We start from the raw sequence: 26,973 nt of genomic DNA, 5'->3' as shown, positions 1-26,973 counted from the left end.
ATCCACTGAATAAGATTTATCCGTCGGATAGCGCTATCCAGGCTTCGTACAACCGGGCGCAGGGAAAGTCTTTCAGAGCAACTGCAATGCAACTTGGAAAAGATTTCTGATGCTGCTGAGATTTCTGTATGATACCCTTGCGCATCGAGAAGGAAGGAACGAAGTACTTAAAACTCCCTACCCTACACCACCCACCCACGAGCCTTAATTGACTGGGATGTTTAGCTATGTTTGCAAACTAATACCCATTGATGTGCGCGCTCACTGTTTTGAGGCGAAGTTCAATCTCGTACCCAAAGCCTGCGTTTCTTCTAACCAAATGAAAATAATACCAATTTATTGATAGCTTAGCTCATTGCACAAGAGTTTCAAAACTTCACGTACCATTGTTTGTGGTAACCTCTGTTCTTGTTCGATGTCTGTTATTTCAATGTCATTCTCTTGTGCTACAGCACAAATACTACACGCTGTGAACAGTAGCAAAATAATTAACAAAAAAAAATTATAAGTAATAAAGCACGCATGAAGTGACGTAAGCACGGATGAAGTGTAAGGAGAACGGCGCTTCCTAAGTGCTTTATTAATAAACGGAGCACGGACAAAGCTGGTTGTTGTTTTTTTTTTCTTTCCTCGTTTCATTATATAGTTACTAAATTCATTTCGGTATCAAATTTATTTACGCACAAAGAAAGACTCTCGCAGGATCTAGCAGCACTTAGCAGCGTCAGCACTGCTCCGTTCACTAATAAAGCACAGTTTTCGACCAATCAGCGCGCACGTACTATCCTAATAATATAATAATTAACTAATAAAACAGGTTTTTTCGTGCTCCGTTCAGTAATAAAGCACGTATGAAGTGACGTAAACACGAAAGAAGTGTAAGGACATCTCACACATCTTGGGTGCTTACGACGCTTCCTAAGTGCTTTATTACTGAACGGAGCACGAAAAAAAGCTGCTTTATTCGTTTAATCATATAGTTACTAATTTTATTCGGTATTGAATTTATTTACGCAAATCAAAAAGACAGTCGCACACGGTCGCAGAACTTCGCGCGCGCGGATGGCTTCAGCACTGTGCTCCGTTCACTATAAAGCACAGTTTTCGACCAATCAGCGCGCACGTACTATCCTAACTATATAATAACAGATAATAATGAGAACTCAACGAAGAATCGTTTCCTAGCGAAATCTTTTAATAACCGTGCGGCATAGCTTGGGTAGTTTTCGTGGGTGCCCCCATTAACTCTTATCCGAGTTTCAAATTTGGATATTTGAACTGAACGTTGAGCGAATGATCTTGAATAAGTTAGATTTTTCGATGCAAAAAGATTAGGTCGCACCCATTTAGTTTTAAAGAGGTTTCTAATTTCTATTCATCACAAGAACTGAAAACACTGAAAAGTTCTAAGGGATAAACTGTGCATGAATCCCGTCATTTAAAGGGGTACTTGGATGAAAATGGATGAAAATTGGAAAAGACTTTAAACTTAATTAAACGTATATATATGGCCCCAATTGTAGCCAAGCAACATATTTTCTTCACAGTAAAATGTCTGTAAAGTTGTAAAATTATCAATTCTATTTAGCAACTAAATTGTGAGTAAATGACGTCATTTACTCAACCCTATTGTTCTTTTCGCTTTTAACCCAAAATTTCTCAACTTCAAGTGGCTCCCAGGCAAAAATTTTCACTAATCTGGTTCACATAGTCATAATTGAGTCAAATTATCTTCAAATACTTCAATTATTCAGACTTTGAAAAATTTTCATCCAAGTACCCCTTTATCAGGACCAATTTAATCCCTTCGGACTTTATTCAGTTTAAAAAAAGAGTATGACTTACCTACTACAGCCTCTAGTGCAAATATACACAGAACCTAGAACAAGCAAAAGAAACATTACCAATAGTAAGTATTTGATTACATGTAAAAATTTCAAATGGGACGCGATTAATCTAAGAAAAACTTGCCGCGCACAAACCTTTTCTGATCAATGATAATTTATTTGTTAGAGCAGGCTGATTGTTTTCGCAGCTTTCGCTGATGTGGGCCTGCTTTCACTCATACTTACTACCACTACATTAACTATTTTATGCGCACAACGCTCAGCTCACGTGTTGATTCTTTTCGGAGGGAGGAAACCGGAGAAAAACCCTCGTGGTAAGGGAGAGAACAACACATCAAACAAACTCAATTCACATATGGCGACGACAAATTCTGCTCAACCTCGAGCAATTCTACTTCGAGGTGTTAGCGAAAACGTTAGTTTTTGTGATGATCAAAATATCATCTCTCCCAACGTTCAGGGCACTATTTCTCAAATACGCATTCCTTAAATTTCCCCAAATTTTTGTATTTTGTTAATCAGCCCCAAAAGAGCCTGTTTATGAAATATAAAGCTTATTAACACATAAACGTCGAAAATAGAATCCGCGTTTTTCTGCCCTGTCTGTGGCGACCGCAATTGTGGTCTAGCTTGGGTACAAACATTTTTATGCACTATGCCTTATATGGTATTGTTTGTACCCAAGATAGACCACAATGCACCCTGTTTATCGAGCTTTAAAAAGGTTCAAAATGAAATCGCTAAGCAACAATTTGCGCGCAATTTTGTTGCCATCATATTTTCCATTTATCTTTTTTTTTTTTTTTGTTAGTCAATAATATTTGGACCGTATTTTAACTATTTTCACAACCCTGTCCTGTAAAAACAGTGATGTTGTTGGTTAATGAAACTTGAAACAATATGCCAATGCCATCCCACTATTTACAGCCCTGTTCTGTTTTGTTAATTCGTATTTAGTATAATTTTAGACTTGAATATGGAGTTTCGCACGCTGTGATTGGTCGAGTGACCAGTGATTATGAGACGATATTCACTGCTCGAGCAGTGATTATGAGGTTTCACAAAGTTTGCCAGAGTGGAAATAATAATTTTAGCTGTTATTTAAGTCCAAACTTATACTAAAACAATTATTCACCTCATGCTCAGTGATTATAGTGAATATTTAGCAATTGTTCGAATTATTCGCCGAAGGCGAAGTGAATATCGGGGAATATAGTACCGAGACGCGAGTCTTCGAGCGGCGAGATAAATATTCTCCATATTCACTGAGCCTGAGGCGAATAATTATTTTAGCATATACCAACTTGTGTACAGGGTAACTTATTTTTCTATACAATAATTCAATAAAAACAAACAAACAGAAACTTTTAGCTTGCGTGACAAATTCACGCAAAACTTTTAGCAAAACTTTTAGGCCATACTTCGTTGCCTTTCTAGCATTGATAGGAATGGCATTTACTTTCATAGCAAAACGATTGCCGGCAGATGCCATTTTGTTGCCGACTCAATATTCCGAGATTCAGAGGTGAATATCGTACAATATTCACCTCCAATTAACCAATGAGCGCGCGCGTTCTTAGGAAGTACACAAGTTGGTATATGCTAATAACCTATATTCACTTTGCCTTCGGAAAACAATAATCAAATATTTATATTTTCTCACCAGATTGCTGTAATTATGTAGGTCGATAACTTCAGGCACTCGTAATCGCGGTTTTATATATTTTTCTTCGCCATTTTCTTCAACATCTACAAGATTTCCCAACAGTTCTAGAGCATGCTGGACCACATCGGGGGTCTTACCGCTGAAGCCAACATCCCTAGTGAAAAGATTGAAATCACTCTAAGAAACATCCTAAATGACAGAACAAATCTTGCAGGAGTGGGATACCTGTGGCACTGATCTTCTTAGTCACCATTTTCCATACATCGGTTCACTGGTGAAACACAAAGCGCTCAAGCGAGGCGCCAAGGTACTTTCAAAAGATTATTCAAACTTGAACCTTGCAACCTCGACTGAATGCTTTGTGTTTGACCAGTGAACCAATGTATGGAAAATGGTGAATTCCTTTCTCAATCACCCCCCCCCCCCCCCCCCCCCCAACCACACACACACCTTCATCTTCACCTTATAAAATACCACTAGTTAGGCCTCCTGTAAAACTTTGTACTAATTTGTACAATTTCATTAGTTAACTTTTTCACGAATATATTGCAAGCACTCTAGCTTTTATTTATTTTCCTCACTAACCTTCCTCTTGATAAGATCTCTTGTCGCAGTTCATCAAACGAATAAACCAACTCATCAAACGAAGCTCCCTAGAATACAGACATCAGTGAGTGGTTCTAAAGAACAACTCTTTCAATATGGCATGAAGTACTGTCCTGGGTGCCAGAGGTAGTGTACCGTGGGTGCTGGAGGGAACTTACCCTGAGTGATGGGGGACCGTACCCTAGTTTTTGGGGTAACTGTACCACTGGTGCCTGAGGGACTGTACCGTGGTGCTGGAGGGAACTTACCCTGGGTGATGGGGGACCGTACCCTAGTTTTTGGGGTAACCGTACCATTGGTGCCTGAAGGACTGTACCGTGGGTGCTGGAGGGAACTTACCCTGGGTAATGGGGGACTGTACCCTGGCTTTTGGGGTAACTGTACCACTGGTGCCAAAGAGATCGTTCCCTGGGTATTGGAGATACCATAACCTGAGTGATGGGTGACTGTAACCTGGTTGCCGAGGAGACCGTATTGTTGACCAACTGAATCCATAATGGACTTACCTTCCTGTGATTGTAGATAAAAAGAAATGCGAGCATGTTGGTACTCATAACGGCACTGCACTGCACAGCATCTAAAACAATTAATAAACCAATAGATCAGTCGATCTGACACCTTTAGGTGTCAAATGCAATCCAGGTTGTACGAAGCCTAGATAGCGCTATTCAATGGAAAAATCTTATCCAGTGGATAAATTTATTGGATAACAGCATCAACTTATCCACTGAAGAAGGATTTCTCTGCCGGATAGCGCTATACAGGCTTCTTACAACCGGGCCCTGTATTCCCTGATGCAAAGCTGCAATTTCATCCACCAATCAGATACTCACCATAAATCACATGATAGCCCAAAACCTTAGTCAGAGAGAAACACTTGTCCTCTCCGAAATCAGACAAGGAGAGATCAGAGACGTTCCTTAGCATGGACGACGCTGGGCTAGACGTTACTGAAGACCTGGCAACCATAGTAGAACCAAACTCCTGCATACTCACAGAGAGATCCATGTTCTCAGAGAACTCCTGTAATTAAAGAATTTAAGATTAATAAGGAATATATCTGGGTAATGTTCAATGTTTTTTTACAGTGCGGAAACTAGAATCATGCACACTTCAAGGTTTTTTGGACATTTTTCATAACTATATCCAATCACATCTCTCTGTAGAAGCAAAGGACTGGTTGGACTGTATTTCTAATAGTGAAAAATGAAGAAATAGAAAACGCGTGGGGGTGCCGTGTGCAGTTATAAAGCACGCTTGGGTTGGCAGAACACAAGAGAAGTGTTAGAAGAAGTACGATACGTAGCGGAGTGCTTCTTGACACTCTCTTATAAAATAAAAAATACAGACAGGAATGACGAAACTGAAAGTGCACGCACGTGCTCTCTGCTCTCATAAAGCACGCGCTCCCAACCAATCAGAACTCGAGAATTTCTAATGTAAATTTCCTTTTTTCCAAAGAATTTTTGAAAAATTCTCAAATTTCTTTTCATCTATCTTGTTTCTAATGTTTCCTGTTCTTAGAGACCAGTTTTAGCGCAATCGCAGCCTTTTTAACGAAAATATTGAGTGCGCAGTATTACGCCAGAAAGAAATTAAAACTATTGACAAGCTGATCTTAGCAGATAAAAGAATTTCATAACCACGGAATCACAAGTTCTCTAAATTTGATTCCTCCAAAAAAATTCTAAATTCCTGTGTCTTGCAGAATGTTCGTCGACTGAATCGCAAGTTTTTAATAGAATTGTGTATGGCTGACAGCACATGGTGGTCAGTGCTTGATGAGCTGATTGGAACCCAGTAATTCCAACGACATTCAGTATTTTGAAATAAAATAAATTTTTATTTAATGCTGCTGCTGCTGCTGCTACTACTACTAATAATAATAACAATAGGAGGTTCTTATATACACGACTTTCAGAGTCTATTGAAGTAAGGGTGAATGACTTTGACACAAAATATCGTACTAAGGCTTTGTTTACTAATGAGGCCTTACTTACCTCGCTTCCATTCAATTGTCCCTAGTCCCAACCGAGTTTGGCGGCCATTTTTGAAAGTCGTGTATAGCGCATTTATTCAACGTCTCAATTACCTTAAGTGAGAATGGCTGAGAGAAGTCGACACGAATATGACCATAACGGGACCCCAGTACTTGGAAGATTCCTTTAACAGCTTCATAAAATGTTTCTGGTCTCTTGGGTTCACCCTAAACAAAGATAAAAGCCTATCATCAATACACAAGATGGTAACAATCATTTTGCATTTATGCGAAAATCTTAGGGCGCTTCCCATTTAGTATGCATCAAGGCCGGTTGTACGAAGCCTGGATAGCGCTATCTGGCGGATAAATCCTTATCCAGTGGATAAGTCGATGCTGCTATCCAATAAATTTATCCACTGGATAAGATTTATCCGTCGGATAGCGCTATCCAGGCTTCCTACAACCGGGCCCAGTCCTAAGAGCTGGACCAACGCAACCCAAACTAGTTCTAAGAACTGCGACGCGTAGCATTTGAGAACTGGCCACTTTGAGCGATCGGTTCGACTTAATGGGAAGCGCCCTTATATAGACGTGCCTTTTTCATTTTAGCACTGTTCTTGACCATGTAGAGCGCATAGTGAGGTGACAATATAATAAGAGAGAATTCTTTTCGTATTCAAGCAGTGAGCACCAAAAACTACTTTCTTGAAGAAAGGCTGTTGTACAAGGCTAAAATCTTGTTATTCAGAAAGCTTAACTTGTTTGGAAGTGGAGATGACCGATGAAAGTGGAATCAAAGTATTTAACCCAAAGCAAAAATTTTATTCGAAAATGAGGTTTAGGCCTTCATTTGCTTATTTCCCATATATTTTCTATAAAAAAAGCCTGACAAAGCAACATTCTAACACAAATGCAACAAAACATCTTTGTACAATAAATACCGCTTCAAACATGCATTATCATAGTACATCAGTTTCTAACTGTTTAAAAAAGGTTTCGAGTGTTAACCCAAAATGAATGGGATCAAAACTCATACGAAAGTCTAGATTTTTGGCGCTTTTTGCCATTATTGCTCATTATCGAAAAAAAATTTTTATAATAGTTAGAGGGGGAGATGAAAAAAAAAAAACTAAGATACTTACCAACAATTCTCTTGAATAACTTGTTTCAAATGTCTGAAACAAAAATATATATCAAATTAAGGCCCCGTCCACACTATGCCGGATAAATTTGAATCCGCAACTTTCACACCGAAACCGAAAAAAAAAATTTTAGTCCACACATAAAAACGGGTAAAATGTTTCGCGTCCACACTAGTCCGATCAGAGGCGGCAAAAACGCTTCATTGCACATCTGAGCATGTGCATCGAAGCTGAAATTGAGCCCGCGGTGAATTTTTAGCCTTCCCGCCATGTTCCCATGACAATCATGACGTCATCGTATTCGAAAAATTTCGGATACGAAATGTTCTCCGTCCACACTAATACGGCTAGCCGGCGTTTTCCAATAGCGCAGCGCGCTGATTCTAAAAATAGCTTAAAGATTCGGACAAACATTGCATTCTGTTTAACCGCTACGAGGATCATACGAACCGATTTTATTATTTTTACCTAAAGTTACAATAATAACCCATGTAAACTAAGATCAACTGTGATCGGCTGTGAAAATTATCTGCTGATAGTAAACTTGTAAGTTTGTTTGTCCGAATTTCGCCTTTGTCTTCGTTTTTATGACGTCACGGCTGCGCTGCGCTATTGTTCCACTCTGGAGACCGTATTCGAAAAAATTCGTTTTCGGTGAAGAATCGTTCCGGATTCGCCCGGACTAGTGTGGACGGTAGGCCTAACCGAATAAATAAAAATTCGGATTCAAATTTATCCGGCATAGTGTGGAGGGGGCCTAAGAAAGACTTTTCCGGTGTCGGTAATGTTCAACCATTCGTTGGCACATACCAATCCCATTCTCTTCCCATCATATCAGCTGACTAGAGTGCATAGATTATTAACTAAATATTGATTAATAATATTATAATACATTCAACAAAATTACTCGATTCTGATTGGACAAGAGGAGTACAATTAAATCTCAAATTGTGCTCTGTAGAGTCCCAATGAAGTTGCTCAGTTGTGTTGACTGTGTTATAAGCAAAAATCTTCTCGTACAATTCTGAATTTATAGATACTCGTGATGTGTTGAAACTTATCATATTTTGGAAACTTTCAAAACAACACTCGCACCTATAAATTCAGAATTGTACTCGAAGTCGTGACTCGCGTCTCGGTAAATATTCCCCGATATTCACTTCGCCTTCGGCGAATAATTGTTTTAGCAAATACCAACTTGTGTAAAGAGTAATTTATTTTCATATACAATAATTCAATAAAAACAAACAGAAACTTTTGGTTTGCGTGACAAATTCACGCAAAACTTTTAGCAAACCTTTTAGGCCATACTTCGTTGCCTTTTTAGTATTGATAGGAATGGCATTTACTTTCATTTTTTCAATTTCCTCACCGGAAATTGTAGCAAAACGATTGCCAGCAGATGCTATTTTGTTGCCGACTCAATATTCCGAGATTCAGAGGTGAATATCGTACAATATTCACCTCCAATTAACCAATGAGCGCGCGCGTTCTTAGGACGTACACAAGTCGGCATATGCTAATAATCATTATTTACCTTTTCATATGAGATATTTACTGGAACAATTAGAACATCTGGTACAATACCTTCAAGACAAAATATTTATTTCTTTTGTGATTTTAGAAAATAATTATGCATATTTTACAAATATTTTAAACCTTCCTCAGACCCTCACCACCCCTTGGAAAACCCAACCCCCTCTGTGAAGAAGGTATGGATATTTTCTGCGTGTACACATATACCCTCCTCAGACCCTCCCCACCCCTTAGAAATTCCAATTCCCCCCCCCCCCCCCCATGGGGGAGGTATGGATATTTTCTGGTACTACACAATATACCCTCCTCAGACCCTCCCCACCCCTTAAAAATTCCAATCCCCTTCCATGGGGGGAGGTATAGATATTCTCTGGAGCTACACAATATACCCTCCTCAGACCCTCCCCACCCTTTGGAAATTCCTATTCCCCCCACCCCATGGGGGAGGTACAATACAATACAATACAATACAATTTTATTTGGCACCTTATACTAATAGTACATGAGTGTTTGATTCCAAATATATTATAGGTATATATATACTATGTATTAGGTAATTTTCTTAATTCATTTTCACGTATCAGCATACATTGATGAATGTATGCTGATATGGCTCTTTGTAGAGACGCTGATTTTGAATTGATTAAGAACATAAAACGACTGTCAGCGCTCATATTGTTGAAATTAATGTTGGTGTTTTTTGCTATGAACTCTCTTAAGTCGTTTCTATGAGAGTCATATAGTGGACACCAAACTAGAAAGTGTTTTTCGTTTTCTACTCCCGACTTACACACTGGGCAAATCCTTTCATCGTAAATGAGATAAGGCCTCTTATACCTCCCCGTTTCTACTTCAAGCTTATGGTTACTAATTCTTAAGAGGCTGTGCACGTAAAAACCGACCGGTGGGGTCGGACTCAAAAAATCGATTTCCCTGGTTTTTTGCTCATTTGTAGGGTTTTACCATAGAATAACCAGAATGTATTTTTTATGTTTTCATTGTTTTTATTTCCCAAGAAAATGAGCTCCAAAGTTCGACCCAGCTTGGAGGCTCAAATTAGCATCAATACAAGGGCTTCAAAACTCGTTGCGGAGCAAGGTTTTCTTCTTACGTTATGAACAAATAAGCCAAGAAAACTTTATATCAATCATATGAGAACGATTTTGTGCAAAAATATTGACCTTTTTCTCGATAACGAATTTCTGGCAAATTTTTGAACACAGTTTACTCGGCTCAACCTGGTTTTACCACTGGTCTTTAAATCGGAATATTTTAAAAGTGGCAAAGTTTCAAACCTAAAATTATACCAATTCTGATAGATCTAGCCCTATATTTCAACTTTATTGGAAAAAATTTGTCGGACAATGCAAAACGACTTTGCGAGGTTTCATTAAAGTTACTATATTTTGATCGTTTATTTAGCTGCCGAATCACTTCCGGTCTGTGAGTAAACAACAATTTACATATTTTGATCTCAAAAACAAGACAAAGTCACAAATAAATAAATTGTTTTGAGTGAATAAATAAAAAAGATAACTTAGGAAGAGAAATTGCCAAAGAATTACGCATTAGGCCTTCAATAACAGAAATTATAAACACTCACTGGCGAGACCACTGCCGTGATCCATTCTCCGTTGTATAAAAATCTCTCTCGACTACCACATCGCGAAGCAATTCCATAATAAAAAAAGGATAAATTTTGCCAGGAAAACATACGAAGTACTGAAATAGTAGCAGTAGCAAGTTAAAGTTAAAGCATGAATTCGTCTTTAAAGTTAAAGCATGAACTCGTCTTTAAAAATCATTTAGAGCAATGTCTAATGGTCTCTCTGTGCAAGGCCAGCGAACAAGTCTGTCTGAAATAACTGTGCTTCTAATTATCTTGGCACCGCGCGTGCCGCCAAGCTGTAGCAAGTCAGTTCGAAAACTGCTGACCGAAGGCTGAGTTAAGGTTTTCGAAGTTTGCAATGGCGACTACATGTTCCTTCAAAAACAATACTTTTCTTAGAGACTGTGGACCATCCCGTGGTCATACGGAAGTACTATTCTTAAACACATGTCGTGATGATGTAAAAGGTAATCTTCAGAGCTGTCACCTATCGCGCTCTGACTTGATAGAATATGAATTGATTTTCCAGAGGGCCGGTTTAGAAAACATATCTTCTGATGCAACAAAGACCTTCCGTGTTTGTCCTCGTCACAGATATGGACTGGGAAAGTTTTGGAGACCACCTAGATCATGTCAGTATCCAGCTCACAGTGGTTTGTCATCTATAGTCAAAGGACGCGATGTCATTGGCCAGGACATCTCGAGAGAAATTACCAACCTGTTTGGAATGACAGTTCCACTAGGATCACGTAATTATATCATTTGAATGAAATGCAGTTGTCAAACTATTGAATGCTAGTTTGTTGAATTACATGATTTACTTGCTATTTCATTAGTCGAAGTCATCTCGAATAAATAGAATTTATTATGGGAAACGACTAGGTAACAGTCTACTGAGGGGTGTGAGGTTTTGGGAGGGGGGTGGAGGGGGTGAGTGTGAGCGTGAGGCCAGGAGTGATTGGGGAGGGGGGGGGGACGACCTTATCTCAATAAGTATCTACCTAAGATTGAAATCTATTGAATTGTTCAAAATTTTGACAGGATCACTCTATCATTCATTCATAAGGGTGTAAAATAGGAATTTATTCACTTTTGGCTAGCGGCATCGGAAATATCCCTGAATCCGCCCACGAAAAGTATGAAAAAAGCGGGTAGTCTGCAGAAATTGTGACACTCATGCAGTTGTCCCGGGGGGGGCTATGTAAGAGACTAGCGTGGGAAAAAGTGGGGGGGGGGGGCTAATATTGGAAAATATAAGAGAATAGTATAATATTAAGCACAGAGTGGCGCTTACAAAATTAAGAATTAGTAACCATAAGCTTGAAGTAGAAACGGGGAGGTATAAGAGGCCTTATCTCATTTACGATGAAAGGATTTGCCCAGTGTGTAAGTCGGGAGTAGAAAACGAAAAACACTTTCTAGTTTGGTGTCCACTATATGACTCTCATAGAAACGACTTAAGAGAGTTCATAGAAAAAAACACCAGCATTAATTTCAACAATATGAGCGCTGACAGTCGTTTTATGTTCTTAATCAATTCAAAATCAGCGTCTCTACAAAGAGCCATATCAGCATACATTCATCAATGTATGCTGATACGTGAAAATGAATTAAGAAAATTACCTAATACATAGTATATATATATACCTATAATATATTTGGAATCAAACACTCATGTACTATTAGTATAAGGTGCCAAATAAAATTGTATTGTATTGTATTGTATTGTAGTATGGAAAAAGGTAAAAGGTGGGTGGGAGGGGGGGCAAACCCCTCCCTCTGTGCGGCCCCTGAGTTCTTATAGAAAAATTTGCGTTTTAACAGCAATATGCTCTAGCTGTCGCAAAAAACACAAGAGAGAAGTCAAAAATCAACCCTTCCCTGCTTCTTCAGAGGATAAGAAAGAAATGTTCACCCCGGAGAAAGCAAATACCTATGTGCTACGGTAAGTTTTCGTTTGTTCGTTTGTTTTCTTTTTGAGTGTTTGTTTGTTTTTTATTTATTTATGTTTGTTTGGTTTGAAGATTACTCCTTACGTATTTACTGATCAATTTGTTAGGAATCGCCCAGGTTCACAGTATAGAGAAAGTTTTACTGGTACGCCAACACCCATGAAAAGACGTGATCCTTGTTGGACACCTAGCAGCATGGCTGATGACGACATCTTGGAGTCAGAAGGAAATATCAACCAGAGCGTCGTAGATCAAGAGGTACTTGATTTGTACAACCAAGGTGTGGCATCACTAGCATCTAAAATATGTCTAGATTTTTCACCACTGCAGTCTCGCACAAAAACCACATGGGAAGATACCAGAGAAAATCTTTGCAAGGTCTCGATAACACGGCGGCAGAGGGAGCTGTTGGATTTGATTCGCTCGAGAAAATAGTAGATGATCTGGAATCTTTAGGGGCTTCAAAAACCTGGTGCTGTGACACGAAGAAGCTTCTGAATGAGTGCAAACGCTATCTAAAAACTGATTATTATCGAGTACACTGCCAGGATAGTCATTCATGTTGTCCTGATCACTGTCGTGACTACGCTCTAAGCGACGAAAAGGATAAAGCATTTAGTGCTACATGCAAGCAGACTCACAACGTTCAGTGACAAGTGCGACTCACTGAACTCAGTTCTGAAAGATGTCGAAAATCAAATCAAAAATCCTTCCATTTCATTTTACAGTGACGATCAGCAAGAAGACCTACTACATGACTGGAAAAAGAGTAAAGAGAGCATCTACAACTGGAAGTCCCACATACTTAGATCAATAAATCAAGAAAGTGCAAAGCAAAGGGTTCTTCAAAACCTGAAACCCAACGAGGCTTTGATAATTTTCGACTAGTGGGCAATGAAATTCCAGCAGATGAAATGTCGAGAGAAACAATCAGACTGGTATGGAAAACGTGGACTAAGTTGGCACATTAGTACCATCGTCTTGAAACCTGAAGAAAGTAGTGAAGATGTTGAAGTCCAAACGTACGCTCACCTCTTCTACAAGTGCACCCAAGACTGGTATGCTGTCCTCTCCATCATTGAAGATCTTCTTGGCTGGCTCAAGTCTAACATCCAGCCTTCAATATCTCACGTTTTCTTAAGGTCAGACGAAGCTGGTTGTTACCACAACAATTTCTTAGTTGCAGCTTTGCATGGTATCAGTGAGAGGACTGGAGTAACTATAAAGCGGTTTGATTACTCCGAACCACAAGATGGCAAGGACATGTGCGATCGCATATTATGCCCTATGAAGACGGCTGTTGGAACCTTCTGCAACGAGGGTCATGATATAAGCAATGCGAGTGACATCAGGACTGCTTTGCTCAAACGACCAGTTAAAGGAGTCTCAGCTGCCGTTTGCTTCGTTCAAGAATCAAACAAGACACTCAAGGTGAATAAGTTGGATGGCTTCAGTAAATATCACAATTTCGCCTTTGAGAAAGATGGTGTGCGTATTTGGAAATGCCATGGGATAGGATCAGGAAAGCTATAGTCTCTTATAAATCGTTGACGCAATTATCTCAAGAAGCAACGTCAAGTTGAGCAGCCATTTTTTAACATCAGTCAATCAAGAGCTCTAAAGTCGAAAGCCGAAGACCTATCAGAATCCAAAGAGACATCTCTAAACCTTCTTTGTCCACAGCCTGGATGTGAAAAACTATTTGCTACCTTTGCTGATCTGGAACTGCACATTGATGTTGGTGATCATGCTGAGAAAGAAAGGAAAGAGACAGTAAGTGTCTATGATACGATTAGAAAGAGGTGGGCGAGTAGATTCACTACCATGCAGATTGAAAGAAATAAGACGAGGCTTCAAACAAGCAGTACATTAGAAACTTGCACTCAAGTTCAGGGAACAGCAAGTAGTGTTGCGCAAGGATGGGCCCTACATAAAGTACGAGGTGGAGGAACACAATTTTCTCAAAAGGTAAGAGATTGCTACTTGACAAGCAAGTTCGACCTTGGCGAGAAAACAGGTCAGAAATGCGACGCAGACCAAGTAGCAAAGGATATGCGGAATGCAAAAACCGTTGACAACCAAAGAATGTTCAAGAGAGTTGAATGGCTGACAAAGACGCAGATCAAAGGCTTCTTTTCTCGTTTAGCTTCATCGAGGCGAAAAGGTACAAGAGTGATTGCAACACCTACCTCTGTAGAAGATGAAGAAGAGGAAATTAACGATCAGGAACGCTATGAAGTCATTGAGGAAGTGCTGGAGGAATTAGGCGTTAGACATCCTATCGTTTACGACGTTTACAATCTCTGTAAATATTACGAAGACGACCTCCTTTCTTCCTTTAATGTTAGTATGCTGCGATACATCTGCCGGCACTTTGACATTCCATTCAAGTCAAGAGATCTCAAGAAAGTTCTGTTAGAAAAAGTGGCGGGAATGGTCAAGGAGTGCTCTTGTTGCAACTGACTGCCGATTTTTTTTTATTTTTATTTTTTTTTACGAATGTCTCATCTGTCAAAGATCGAAAACCTCATCGAAAGCCGCCATTGTAAAACGCCTGCAAGCATCTAGCAGGGCGGTGTCTCCATACCTCCAGTGCCGAGTCCCCGCGCGGTATGAAAAAGGTCTATTCTAATAGTTGTTCAGTACTAAAACAGTCACAAGGGCGGATCCAGGGTTTTTTGAAGGGGGGGTCTCAGGGGTAAATTTTGTGGGCAAGGGAATCCCAGTCGCATTTTTACCACAGGAAGCCCATTTGACCTCAGGAATGACTGGGGGGGCGCCACCCCCCCGACCCTCCCCCTGGATCCGCCCTTGAGTCAAGTGAGTTGCCCTAGTCGTAATAGAGCGTTTTCGTATGACTGTGAAAAGCTCACGAAACGAACGCAGTGAAGACAGCGTTCCCAAAAATGAAAAATCAAGAATCACGTTCGCTGCAAGTCTTGGCTTTATCCAATCAAATACGGCACACATGTAAAAAAAAAAAAAAAAAAAAAAAAGGCGGACACATCCACTAAAGCGCTAAGACATGTAAGCGGTATGGGCAAGACACAGCACTGAACCTTTCAGTAACAGTCATATGAAATATGTCCTATTGCCATTGAATGCGAACCTCAAACCTTTTGATCTCTCACTTGTCGATTTACTTAAAATTGCATTTCAACAGCACCCAATCTGGAAATTTAGTATGCTGGGATTTCCCGACCCCTAACTAACAAAAAAGAAAAAGAAATAGAAGACTGGAGGAAAAAAATTATTCAATCTAAAATCCTACTCAAGATAAAAATGTATTATTCATAACATTTCAGTTCTTTGTTTGACTTGATCAATAATTTTATTTATCGTTACTGCTGCATAAAGTGGATTAAGTAGAACAATATGAAAATTAAAAGCTAGTATGGACTGCTGTAAACTTCGAGGGTAAAAACGTCAAAGAAAATGCCGGTTGGCACGCGCGGTGCCAAGATAATTAGAAGCACAGTTATTTCAGACAGACTTGTTTGCTGGCCTTGCACAGAGAGACCATTAGACATTGCTCTAAATGATTTTTAAAGACGAGTTCATGCTTTAACTTTAAAGACGAATTCATGCTTTAACTTTAACTTGCTACTGCTACTATTTCAGTACTTCGTATGTTTTCCTGGCAAAATTTATCCTTTTTTTATTATGGAATTGCTTCGCGATGTGGTAGTCGAGAGAGATTTTTATACAACGGAGAATGGATCACGGCAGTGGTCTCGCCAGTGAGTGTTTATAATTTCTGTTATTGAAGGCCTAATGCGTAATTCTTTGGCAATTTCTCTTCCTAAGTTATCTTTTTTATTTATTCACTCAAAACAATTTATTTATTTGTGACTTTGTCTTGTTTTTGAGATCAAAATATGTAAATTGTTGTTTACTCACAGACCGGAAGTGATTCGGCAGCTAAATAAACGATCAAAATATAGTAACTTTAATGAAACCTCGCAAAGTCGTTTTGCATTGTCCGACAAATTTTTTCCAATAAAGTTGAAATATAGGGCTAGATCTATCAGAATTGGTATAATTTTAGGTTTGAAACTTTGCCACTTTTAAAATATTCCGATTTAAAGACCAGTGGTAAAACCAGGTTGAGCCGAGTAAACTGTGTTCAAAAATTTGCCAGAAATTCGTTATCGAGAAAAAGGTCAATATTTTTGCACAAAATCGTTCTCATATGATTGATATAAAGTTTTCTTGGCTTATTTGTTCATAATGTAAGAAGAAAACCTTGCTCCGCAACGAGTTTTGAAGCCCTTGTATTGATGCTAATTTGAGCCTCCAAGCTGGGTCGAACTTTGGAGCTCATTTTCTTGGGAAATAAAAACAATGAAAACATAAAAAATACATTCTGGTTATTCTATGGTAAAACCCTACAAATGAGCAAAAAACCAGGGAAATCGATTTTTTGAGTCCGACCCCACCGGTCGGTTTTTACGTGCACAGCCTCTTAATTTTGTAAGCGCCACTCTGTGCTTAATATTGGTGACTCTGTGCTTAATATTGGTGACTTGACTTAAATATTCTTCAAAGTTATAATCCGTTTTGAACTGACGAAAGACTCTGAGTTTATTTTTATGTCTGTCGTCTTTCCTTTCATCATTGTGGAGATTACTCCATAAAATTTGCCTCTCAATGTCATATATTCTTTGGGTTATTATTTTTCCATATTCATACCATCTTGGAGAAAGTTCATTTTGTTTCATCCAAATTATCCCCAATCCGAGTTGTTCTAAAGTAGTTTTAATTTTTATGCTCCAAAAGGCTTTTTTAGTTTCATTTTTAATATCTTGGTAGACTTCGGCTGAAAGTTTTTTTGGGTGTAGTTCCGACTTTATAATTTTATGCCAGAATTTAAAGCTTTTACTGCATGCTTTGCATTTTAGCGGAAACCTTCCTAACTCAGCTCTGCATGCAAGGTTACTAGCATTCTTTGTCACCTTGAGGAGCATTTTGCAAAATTTCAAATGAACAAGTTCCATGGGCTCTTGGTCTTTGGTGCTTAATGTTTCGATACCCCATATCTCACTTGCGTATAGAAGTATTGGTGTAACAAGCGAGTCAAACAGTTTTATAGTTAGGTATAGATATTCTCTGGAGCTACACAACATACCCTCCTCACCCCTCAGGAATTGCAATCCCCCTCCATGGTCAGTATAAGTGTGGGGTATGGACATCTGGCAGTACACTACAGTACATGTACCCTTCTCAGACCCTCCAACTACTGGGAAATCCTATCATTTCAAATACACACACACAATCATAATTATTTTGCAATGTGTAATTCCAGAAATTATCCATACTCCCCCCCGCCACAGAGGAAACTTTTTCAAGATTCTCCCCCTGCCCCTGGAAATTCAATTCTTCTTCCATACAAACGCTGTAATTTTGTTCCTTTTCTAACCCTCTAGCCGCCCTACCCTCAGAAATGCCTAATTCCTCTGTCGGGGTGGGGGGTGTATGGATAATTTCTGGAACTACACAATGTATAGCTACTGTATAGGACATAAAATCTTCCCTGGAGAGACTTTGGAGGTACAAACCTTCTAAAACAGCATTAACCACGATTGATAGGAGACCTGACTTTGGTACCATAGCTTTACCAGTACGTGACCTGCTACCCTCTATGGTCATAAACACATAATAAAAACTATGTAACTATAATGCCTAACTATGCACCAAATAGGTACCTAGGTACCATAGCTTTACCAGTACGTGACCTGCTACCCTCTATGGTCATAAACACATAATAAAAACTTTAAAATAAAAAATAAATCACTTTATTTAAGTGCCTAGTTGTTCTAGCACTTTCACACTAACTGGGAACACTTTTCACTCACACACACTACCACTACATTAAATATTTTATGCACACAACACTCAACTCACATGTTGATTTTTACGGAGGGAGGAAACCGGAGAACCCGGAGAAAACCCTCGTAGCATAGGAGAGAACAACACATCAAACAAACTCAATTCATATGTGGCAACCACAGGGCTCTAACCAGGGACCTGACCCAGTGGGCTCACAGCGATGAAAGATGACGCGTTAGCTGCAAACACCACCCATGCTACTATTTGTATCTAGATAATGCCTAACTATGCACCAAATCAAAATATGGTTTAAAAAACTATTGTTCTGAACATGTTCACATGGAAACAAAAAGTGTTTTCACATGCATGAGAGGCTAGTTAGATGCTAGTCAGTCCAGAGCAATAGTTTTTTTTCAAATTGGTCACCATATTTCGATTTGGTGAACAGTATGAGAACTACTTTATTCCTTTTTCCCCATGTGGTATAAACTGAAATTCTAACAAAACGGCTCACCTATAAACATCTCAAGGTACTGTTCTTTGATAAGTAGCTGCTGAATATACTAGTGACAGAGGGGAAAAAACATAATTAATTACAGCTAAAAGCATTGCACCTTAAAGCATAGTCTTTTCTAAGTTACGTAATAATATTAGTATCCCAGTACAAACAAATTGTTCATTAAAAACAATTAATCTAGTTGGCATAGCCGAGGTGCACTCGTCTCTCGTCTCTGGTGTCACAGATTTGATTCCCAAACTCTGCATCACTTTTGAGGAGAGTTTGTTAGGTCTCTCCCTTGAATCACAGATTTTTCTCTGGGTTCTCCCTCTGCAAAACCTAACAAGCTAAATTCCAATTTTATCTGTGAGTTAGCCATGCCCTGACTTAGATCAGCCCAGGGGTTGTTTCAGGGTTCTATCTGTGAGTTAGCTATACCCTGACTTAGATCAGCCCAGGGGTTGTTTCAGGGTTCTATCTGTGAGTTAGCCATGCCCTGACTTAGATCAGCCCAGAGGTTGTTTCAGGGTTTCATCTGTGAGTTAGCCATGCCCTGACTTAGATCAGCCCAGAGGTTGTTTCTATTGATAAAACTTGAAAGATTTGTAAACTTTACCAACATATTTTAAAAAACATGAATTCTCTTTATAATATCGTAAGTTGACGCTAACCTCTTGTAAAGTACGCTTGTACAGATCATCTTTACCACTCGTGTGGTCTAGTTTTCTCTTGATAAAAAATCCACCAAGATGTCTCATTAACCAGCTGAATGGAAAACAGTTGAGTATTGAATGAGATGATTGAATTTAAAAATAAATGGGATGAATTGGTCACTATCAATAGACGTCGCTTCAGGTAATATATGTGTTTTGACTGTGAGGCAATTAGCATTTGGAAGCTTTGAGAATCCTGAAGGTCGTATGTGTATATTAATATAGAATATTTGAATCATGGTTTGCATAGAAAATCGCAAGATCTCGAGTACAATTCAGAATTTATAGGTACAAGTGATGTTTTCAAAATTGGATGAGACTCTAGGCGGGTCCAATTTGAGAACTTTCAAAACATCATAAGTATCTATAAATTCCAAATTCATGGGGGGAGGGGGGGTACTCCCCTATATTCGCTATACAGGTACGTGCTGCCAAACAGGGTTTGGTTTTCAGCGATTCTACTCTGGAACAGGGTACATAAAATCACACTCCCTCTGGGACAGGGTATATGAAATCACGCTCTCTCCTCTCTGGAACAGGGTTTTCAGTGACCTTACTCTGGAACAGGGTATGGTTTTCAGCGATTTTACTCTGGAACAGGGTCAGGGTTCAGAGGCGCATCCCTACACTAAACAGGCAAAAGTACCCCCCCCCCCCCCCGGGTCCAAATTGTACGAGAAGATTGTACATTTTTTTGTTTAAATACACTAAAAAAATTAAGCAGCTTAATTGTGACTCTACAGAGTACAATTTGGGATTTAAATGTACTCCTCTTATCCAATTAGAATTGAGTAATTTTGTTGAGTGTATTATAACTTAATATTTGCTAATTGCATATTAATTGCCCCCCAGTCAACTCCAAAAAGTCACATGATTGATAGTAATATAAATAATAAAATAATAATAAAATAATAAAGAAAATCGGACTGACAACGTAAAAGAGAATGTTTGTAGGGAGGAATGGAATGAAAGTGTGAGGATGAGAAGGAGGCGGAAAATGGGAGGAATGGATGATTAGAAAAATTTAAGGTATAGATTATTAATTTATGTAGTAAGAAACGTAGTTTCCATAAACTACGGGTTCGTCTCCAATCAGACAATTTTCACTGAGGTGACGTTAAATTTATCACATGTGAATTAATCATGCAATCCAATGATAGTCCATGATTTTTCCTAAATCCGCATGAATGCCAAGTAACTTCAGTGAGTCTTCTCTGATAAAACTAAAGAACTAACATGGACTCAAAAATGTCCACAACTATGTGTTGTGTGCCCTTTCTCTGATAAAACTAAAGAACTAACATGGACTCAAAAATGTCCACAACTATGTGTTGTGTGCCCATTCTCTGATAAAACTAAAGAACTAACATGGACTCAAAAATGTCCACAACTATGTGTTGTGTGCCCATTCTCTGATAAAACTAAAGAACTAACATGGACTCAAAAATGTCCACAACTATATGTTGTGTGCCCTTTCTCTGATAAAACTATAGAACTAACATGGACTCAAAAATGTCCACAACTATATGTTGTGTGCCCTTGAGGTCAGTAAAATAACTGGCACACCTGTGCACGTGATGATAAAGCATACAACCGGAAGTAGGCCGCTACAATAAAGATATAACATTATGGACAATATTACCGACCTAAACAAAAACATGTTCCCAAGGTTATCTGAAACAAGAAAGAAATAATTTGAATTAGTTGAATAAGTGAAAAATGGGAACAAGTAGAGAAATGGGAATTGAATGAAACAAGAAATATCAACTGTCTCTGTTTTTACAATGATGTATATGAAAAAAAATGGAAAGAAATGTAACGATGAAAATTGAATAAAACCAAAAAAATATCTGTTCCTAGAATCACTATAATGTGGTAAAGTAGAAAAAGGAAATGAAGAAATGTAAAAAGGGGAATGAAATGAAAGAATGGGAATGAAATGAAAGAATGGAAATGAAATGAAAGAATAAACTTGTCATGATTTTCACTATGATAGACAGTAAGTGAAAAAGGAATGGGAAAATGGGATTAAAATAAAACAATAAGCTTATAAAGGTTTTACATGATTGAAAAAGGATGAGAAGGATCGAAAAAATGGGATTCGAATTGAAATGATACAAAAACAAAATATAATAAAAGAAATTAAAGTAAAACTACTTGCCTCCTGCAGCAACATGTGGTGATTTTATGTCACAAGTGAGAAGGACATACGTGACTAGTATGTAATCAAGATGGCTCTTGTGAAGTGGAAGAAACACTAGAGGTTTATTCTCCTGGAGACAAAACAGAAAGAGGAGGTCAGTACTACAGCACATCTACAGTAGAGGGACATTTGCGGCTTCAAAGCATTTCTTAAAAGAATATAGTACAGTATTTCTTCATGGAGTCATTTAATATTTTAATCCAAGTTACTGATAGAATGTAAGGGTGTGTCAACAACCCTGAAACAATCTCTGGGCTGATCATAGTCAGGGCATGGCTAACTCACAGATAGAACCCTGAAACAACCTCTGGGCTGACCTAAGTCAGGGCATGGCTATCTCACAGATCAAACTCTAACAGAACTCTACTTCCATGTGATGCTGTGTGCATACAGGAATCAAACCTGTGTTAACACTACTAAAAAGGCACCTGTGTAGCCTGTTGCACCATTTCTATTTGTCCCCTGTGTATCTGGATACTGGTCAACAGTCTTCCAAACAACTTGAACAAAAACCATCCAGTAAACCTAGAAAAAATATTATAATAATAAATATAATTAGACTACTAGATCAACCCTTCTCCACTTTGTTCCATGGTATTAGGGACCAATTTTTACAGGCATGAGGGGAGGGGTGGGGGATGGGGGCATTTAGGGAGGGCCACATAAAAAAATTAGGCATTTAAGAGGGGGGCACCCAAAAAAATAATTCGCTACTGTAAATAGAAAATTTATTTTAAAAAAAACTTCTGTCTTAATAAGGGGCCAAGTAAACAAAATTCAGGTTGGGAAGAGCTCATATTTTTTTTACCTACAATTTACAAAATCTCACCAGCCCCCTCATGTCTGTAAAAAATGAACGGTCCCTTATTATTAACTATTGGCAATAGTCTAATACCCGATCAATTTTCTGTAAATTCCGGCCGCCATCCTATTGATAATTTCATTAGCTTTCTTCGTTAAAGAGGTTATTTGCTGCTGTCTTGCCTTGTCCAGTGACTTTAATTCTTTTTCAGTTACTAAATAGTAAAACATTAAAGCAATAGGGACACGTAAGTATGTATGTAAAACTCCTCTTTCTTAATTTTGTCTTGTTCTTACAGTAGTATATAAACACTCCTTTCTACCACCTCTCTCTCCTTTACTTCGACGAAGGACTAGCGTCCGAAACATCAGTTTTTCATCTTTTCATGGTGTAAAATTTACCCTTTTATCAATACTCTTTCTTTATTGATTTTATGAATACAGTGCAACCAATGTGACCATGTCTTGACTTTTGGATTTGGTTGCACATGTGAGTTGAATCTTGACAATTACTATTCATCCCTCGGCCATGAAATGAGCACTAAAGATTTTTAGCCACTAGCTATTTACAATTACATAGTCCTCAAGCCTATCGACTCATGACCATGAGGCCAAGAGGACTAATTGTAACTAGTCCGTCAAACACGTTTTGAATTAAAGGTGATGCAACATTGATGAAAAACCACTAGTTGGATTTGACTAAGACCAAACAAAATATTTAAAAAGGTGTGCTTCCTGTTGCATGAGAAAAATAATTGGGGTCGGTAGGTCAGATTTTTCTTAAATATTAGTGATACAACAGTGGAAATTAACTGGGATCCCTGTGGTGCATTTGGGAATGAAAAAATATTAGGGTCGGCAAAAATTGGCAAGAAAATTTAGGGTTGGTCGTGCAACAGGAAACACACTTGTTTGGCCTAATACATGTAAGTACTATTCTCGTAAAAGGGACTATGGGAAGGTACATTTTTATTGGAGGGGGGGGGGGGGCTGGCTGTGACTTCAGAGGGGAAAGTCTCCTTACAATTTTGAAATTTTTTTTAGGGTCAAACCCTTTTATTTTGACAAAACCGTTTCCAATGTATTAGGAAGGTCATGGAATTCTTACTGAGTGTAAGGGTGAGGGTTACAACCATTCACAGAAAGTTTACTGCAAATCCACCCTCCCCCCTCCCCCTCCCAATAAAATTTGTACCCTACCTAGGTATTTTATTTTCTTACAGCCTAGTAGATGAGATTTATTAAAATCAGTTATGATCAAATATCTCAAAAGAAAAACAGGTAAAACAATTTTATGCAAAAAAAAACAACAATTACATTGTGCTGCGTTGTTCCCATTTGCTGATTCTTGAAAAACTGAGTTCATTATACAATTCTGAACCCTGTGAAAAAAAAAACACTTATTGTTAGACTCTTAGGGTTTGAAATAAATTTTCATAGAAACAAGTGGGACAATGCTCAGGGTGGGAGTCCTACAAGTTCAGTGTAATACCAAACTGACTACAACCAGTGCAAGGCAGATGATACTATAGCTAATATCCTTAGTCCTACCTTTCAGAATTCACTACTGATTTCTTGACATCAGGGAAGTCATGACTAACATCACAATTCCAGATAAAAGTCATATGACAGAAGGTTCTTCTAAAAAGATTCTGTCTGTCAGGATAAAAAGACAAATTGAAATTATCAATACAAAGAGGATATTAAATTTATTTCAGCTATTTTAAGTCAGGCACACATGTAATATGGTAGGAAAATCAAAAGAGGATGGTACAAGGGAGGAAGAAAACAAGTAAGGAAGGAAGGAAGGAATGGAGAGAGTAGGAAGTGGAAAGTGGGAAAAATTATGAATGGAATGTGTACACGTGGTTCCAGAAAGTAGAAAAGCAAGGAAGAGAGGAAAGAAGGTTAGTACTGTAAAACTAAAATTAAATAGAGGCAGCTAGTCCACATTAGATTTGCCCACTAATTTTAAGTAACATATACCGTATGAGTGGCCGTGTTGTATCAGATATACAACCACGAGGCGTAGACTTATCAAACGTCTAGGTTAGTTCCTTTGTGTTTCACTAAAATTTTCAAAATTAAAGTGAATCTGGCCAAGAAAACCCAACTTAAAATTTATGCAAATGAACACAGTTTTGTATCAGATTTACAACACTCTTCACGGTCATGATTTCTGTTGTGTTTTCCTCATGAATTATAATGAGTTTAATGACAGTATAAGATAAAGCAACTAGACTTACTTGTGGTATACAGCAATGTTTAAAATGTTATGCATTCCTCTGCTAGGTACTCTGTCATGGTACAATAACTGCAAGATTAATACAATAAAACTGTGAAAAAAATGTCATTGATTACAAATTTGTTGACGGTTTTCTCAGAATTGTTATCTCAGAATACCCTTAAAAACAATGAGTCCCTTTGGGACAAAAATTTTTTCTCAGAATTTTGTGTTTTCAGGAGAATAATATCCATGGAAACAATGAATCATTTGGGGCAAAAAAAGTTTTTTCTCAGAATTTCGACTTCCTGATGAAACACCAACAGAAACGACTGTTTAAATTATAGATTCTCAAATATTACTTGGGACCCAAATTCAAGATCATGCTGGCCCCAGAATCAAAAATAATGATAAGCAGTGACCTGACATGTTGGACTCAAGGCCGTGAAAGACAACGCATTATGAAATAACTGTTAGAATTCTCATGTTCTAATTGGTTGGGATTGCGTGCTTAATGAGAGCACACAGCATGCGTGCACACTTTCAGTTGCGTCATTCCTATACAAAATAGCGGTTGTCGAAATTAGGATTTTATAAAAGAAATAAAAAACTTGCTTGCTGTGCTGTGTGCAGTTATAAAGCACTTGGGGTTTGGCAGAACACTTGAGAAGTGTTGAGAAGCACTCCGCTACGAGTCATGCTTTTACTAACACTTCTTGTGTTCTGCTAACCCCCGCATGCTTTATAACTGCACACAGCACGCAATCATGTTTTCTATTTATTTTTTCGTGTCGTACGCCACCCAATGAAATTAAAAAATCCCATCAAGATTTAAACACCCTAGCAAGACCCTTGTTATAAGAAGGATGTTTAATGCATACCTGTACGCTGTCAGAGCAACAGGTTTTACAGCCCTTCCCCATGAATGGTCTTTCTCGGCTGAACTCTCCTGGGATTATTGCTGGCGGTACTTGGAACTTCCTTTCCACTGGAAGCATAGGCTCAAAATCATCCTGCTGATAAAAGAAAACAGAAATCTTTTGAGTCATGTTCTCACATAAGGGTAAGTATAAGATGTATAATTGTGCTGTTTTTGTTTTGTTTTGTTTTGTTTTTTTTCCACCACTGTTTTTCTCTCTTTTCTTTAATACCTATTATGAAACTAGCGGATATTTTGATTACAAAATACGAAGAAATATATGGAGCGATGTTTAGTGTTGAGATAAGTGGAATCACTACCGACTCCTTTAATGATTCGCAAAAATATAATAATTCCCATATAAAAGTGCTGTTATCATATACAGCTATTTCAAAAAAGGTTGGAGAAGGTTTTGCATGTTGTATGTTGCATGTTGCGTGTTGCATGTTGCATGTTGCTTGTTGCATGTTGCTTGTTGCATGCCGCATCTTACATCTTAGATCTTACTTTTATTATTCAATTGGCAGTGCATCATCATTTTTGCCTGCCAAACCTGAAATTTGTCCTGTCATTTGGCCATTGGCAGGCCACTATTTCAAGCCCTGCATAGCGACCTTTTGCTGATGGTATTCACATCAGCCATCAACGTATAACAAAATTTTTACCAGTCTTTGATTTGTGAGAGTACCACTTACCATGACTGTCTTCATTGCTATGCACTGATTGAGACAACATTCTAAACCCAATAGTCATGACAGTGAAAACAGGTAATAGACTACTGCCAATCAAATATATTGCTACACTAGGTAAATAAAGGCATACCATGGTAACTACGAAGGTACATGGGAACAATTTATTTGATTGACATTAGTCTATTGTCTGATAATTTCCTGACTTGACTGTCATCTTGATCAGCTCGTAGCAATAAAAACAGTGGTAGTAGTGGCTAACAAATTAAATTTTGTGGACCTTCTTCCATGATCAAATTTAGAAGTTGTTTTTATGTGAAGGAGAAGAACCTGAGAACCAACAACCAACTCTAGTCATTGCTGGTTTTCAATCTTTTCCAAGCGAGCACAATAACAAAAGACATGCCGGCCATGTTGGATGATATAAGAAAAGAATTGATTGACAATTCTTTCGTTAAAATCATCCAACTTGGCGACTATGACATCATGTGCAAATGCAGAATAAGACAGAGGGTCTGGGAAACAACATTGGAGCTTCACTAAATGCTTTATGATAATGATAACAGTGATTTCCTAGTCATACTGTAGCTATATCATGTCTTACTATACTGTTGCTACCTGGCTGTGATGAATAAATTAATACAAAAGATGGTAAACAATTAAGACAGCTGTAATAGGTTAAGGTACATTGTACTTGTATTAAGTGGGTATTAACAGAGTTACTGACCACCTACTAGTGTGTACGGGAATCGTCAGG

The 26,973-nt window shown here is 38.3% G+C and overlaps 2 protein-coding genes across 2 annotated transcripts in view; one reads left to right on the top strand and one right to left on the bottom strand.

The window, feature by feature from the left end:
• LOC116296848 (glycerol-3-phosphate acyltransferase 1, mitochondrial) overlaps window positions 1-26,973 on the bottom strand; it is a 32,321-nt gene that overhangs the window by 4,152 nt on the left and 1,196 nt on the right. The window contains exons 2-21 of the mRNA XM_031704956.2: window positions 25,490-25,624; window positions 24,631-24,698; window positions 23,936-24,040; window positions 23,702-23,766; window positions 22,479-22,599; window positions 22,012-22,108; window positions 21,542-21,653; window positions 21,027-21,054; window positions 19,339-19,432; window positions 18,683-18,731; window positions 17,898-17,978; window positions 8,780-8,829; window positions 7,243-7,275; window positions 6,212-6,325; window positions 4,953-5,142; window positions 4,626-4,696; window positions 4,099-4,166; window positions 3,511-3,667; window positions 1,846-1,879; window positions 385-467 (exon numbers count right to left, since the gene is read on the bottom strand). Of these exons, the coding sequence (XP_031560816.2) occupies window positions 385-467; window positions 1,846-1,879; window positions 3,511-3,667; window positions 4,099-4,166; window positions 4,626-4,696; window positions 4,953-5,142; window positions 6,212-6,325; window positions 7,243-7,275; window positions 8,780-8,829; window positions 17,898-17,978; window positions 18,683-18,731; window positions 19,339-19,432; window positions 21,027-21,054; window positions 21,542-21,653; window positions 22,012-22,108; window positions 22,479-22,599; window positions 23,702-23,766; window positions 23,936-24,040; window positions 24,631-24,698; window positions 25,490-25,624 (1,755 nt within the window). The remainder of the gene's footprint in view (window positions 1-384; window positions 468-1,845; window positions 1,880-3,510; window positions 3,668-4,098; window positions 4,167-4,625; window positions 4,697-4,952; window positions 5,143-6,211; window positions 6,326-7,242; window positions 7,276-8,779; window positions 8,830-17,897; window positions 17,979-18,682; window positions 18,732-19,338; window positions 19,433-21,026; window positions 21,055-21,541; window positions 21,654-22,011; window positions 22,109-22,478; window positions 22,600-23,701; window positions 23,767-23,935; window positions 24,041-24,630; window positions 24,699-25,489; window positions 25,625-26,973) is intronic.
• LOC148912164 (uncharacterized) lies at window positions 10,746-12,970 on the top strand. Its single transcript, XM_089028326.1, has 3 exons — window positions 10,746-11,136; window positions 12,119-12,332; window positions 12,447-12,970. The coding sequence occupies exons 1-3, from the start codon at window positions 10,746-10,748 to the stop codon at window positions 12,772-12,774; spliced, it is 933 nt and encodes a 310-aa protein (XP_088884452.1). The 3' UTR covers window positions 12,775-12,970.

Source organism: Actinia tenebrosa, unplaced genomic scaffold (genome assembly GCF_029948245.1).
Source record: "Actinia tenebrosa isolate PJP-AT-01 unplaced genomic scaffold, QUT_ActTen_1.0 PGA_scaffold12__29_contigs__length_12842862, whole genome shotgun sequence".
Lineage (NCBI taxonomy): Eukaryota > Metazoa > Cnidaria > Anthozoa > Actiniaria > Actiniidae > Actinia > Actinia tenebrosa.
Note: the sequence above shows the minus strand (reverse complement) of the source record. Positions and strands in the feature narration are given on the sequence as shown.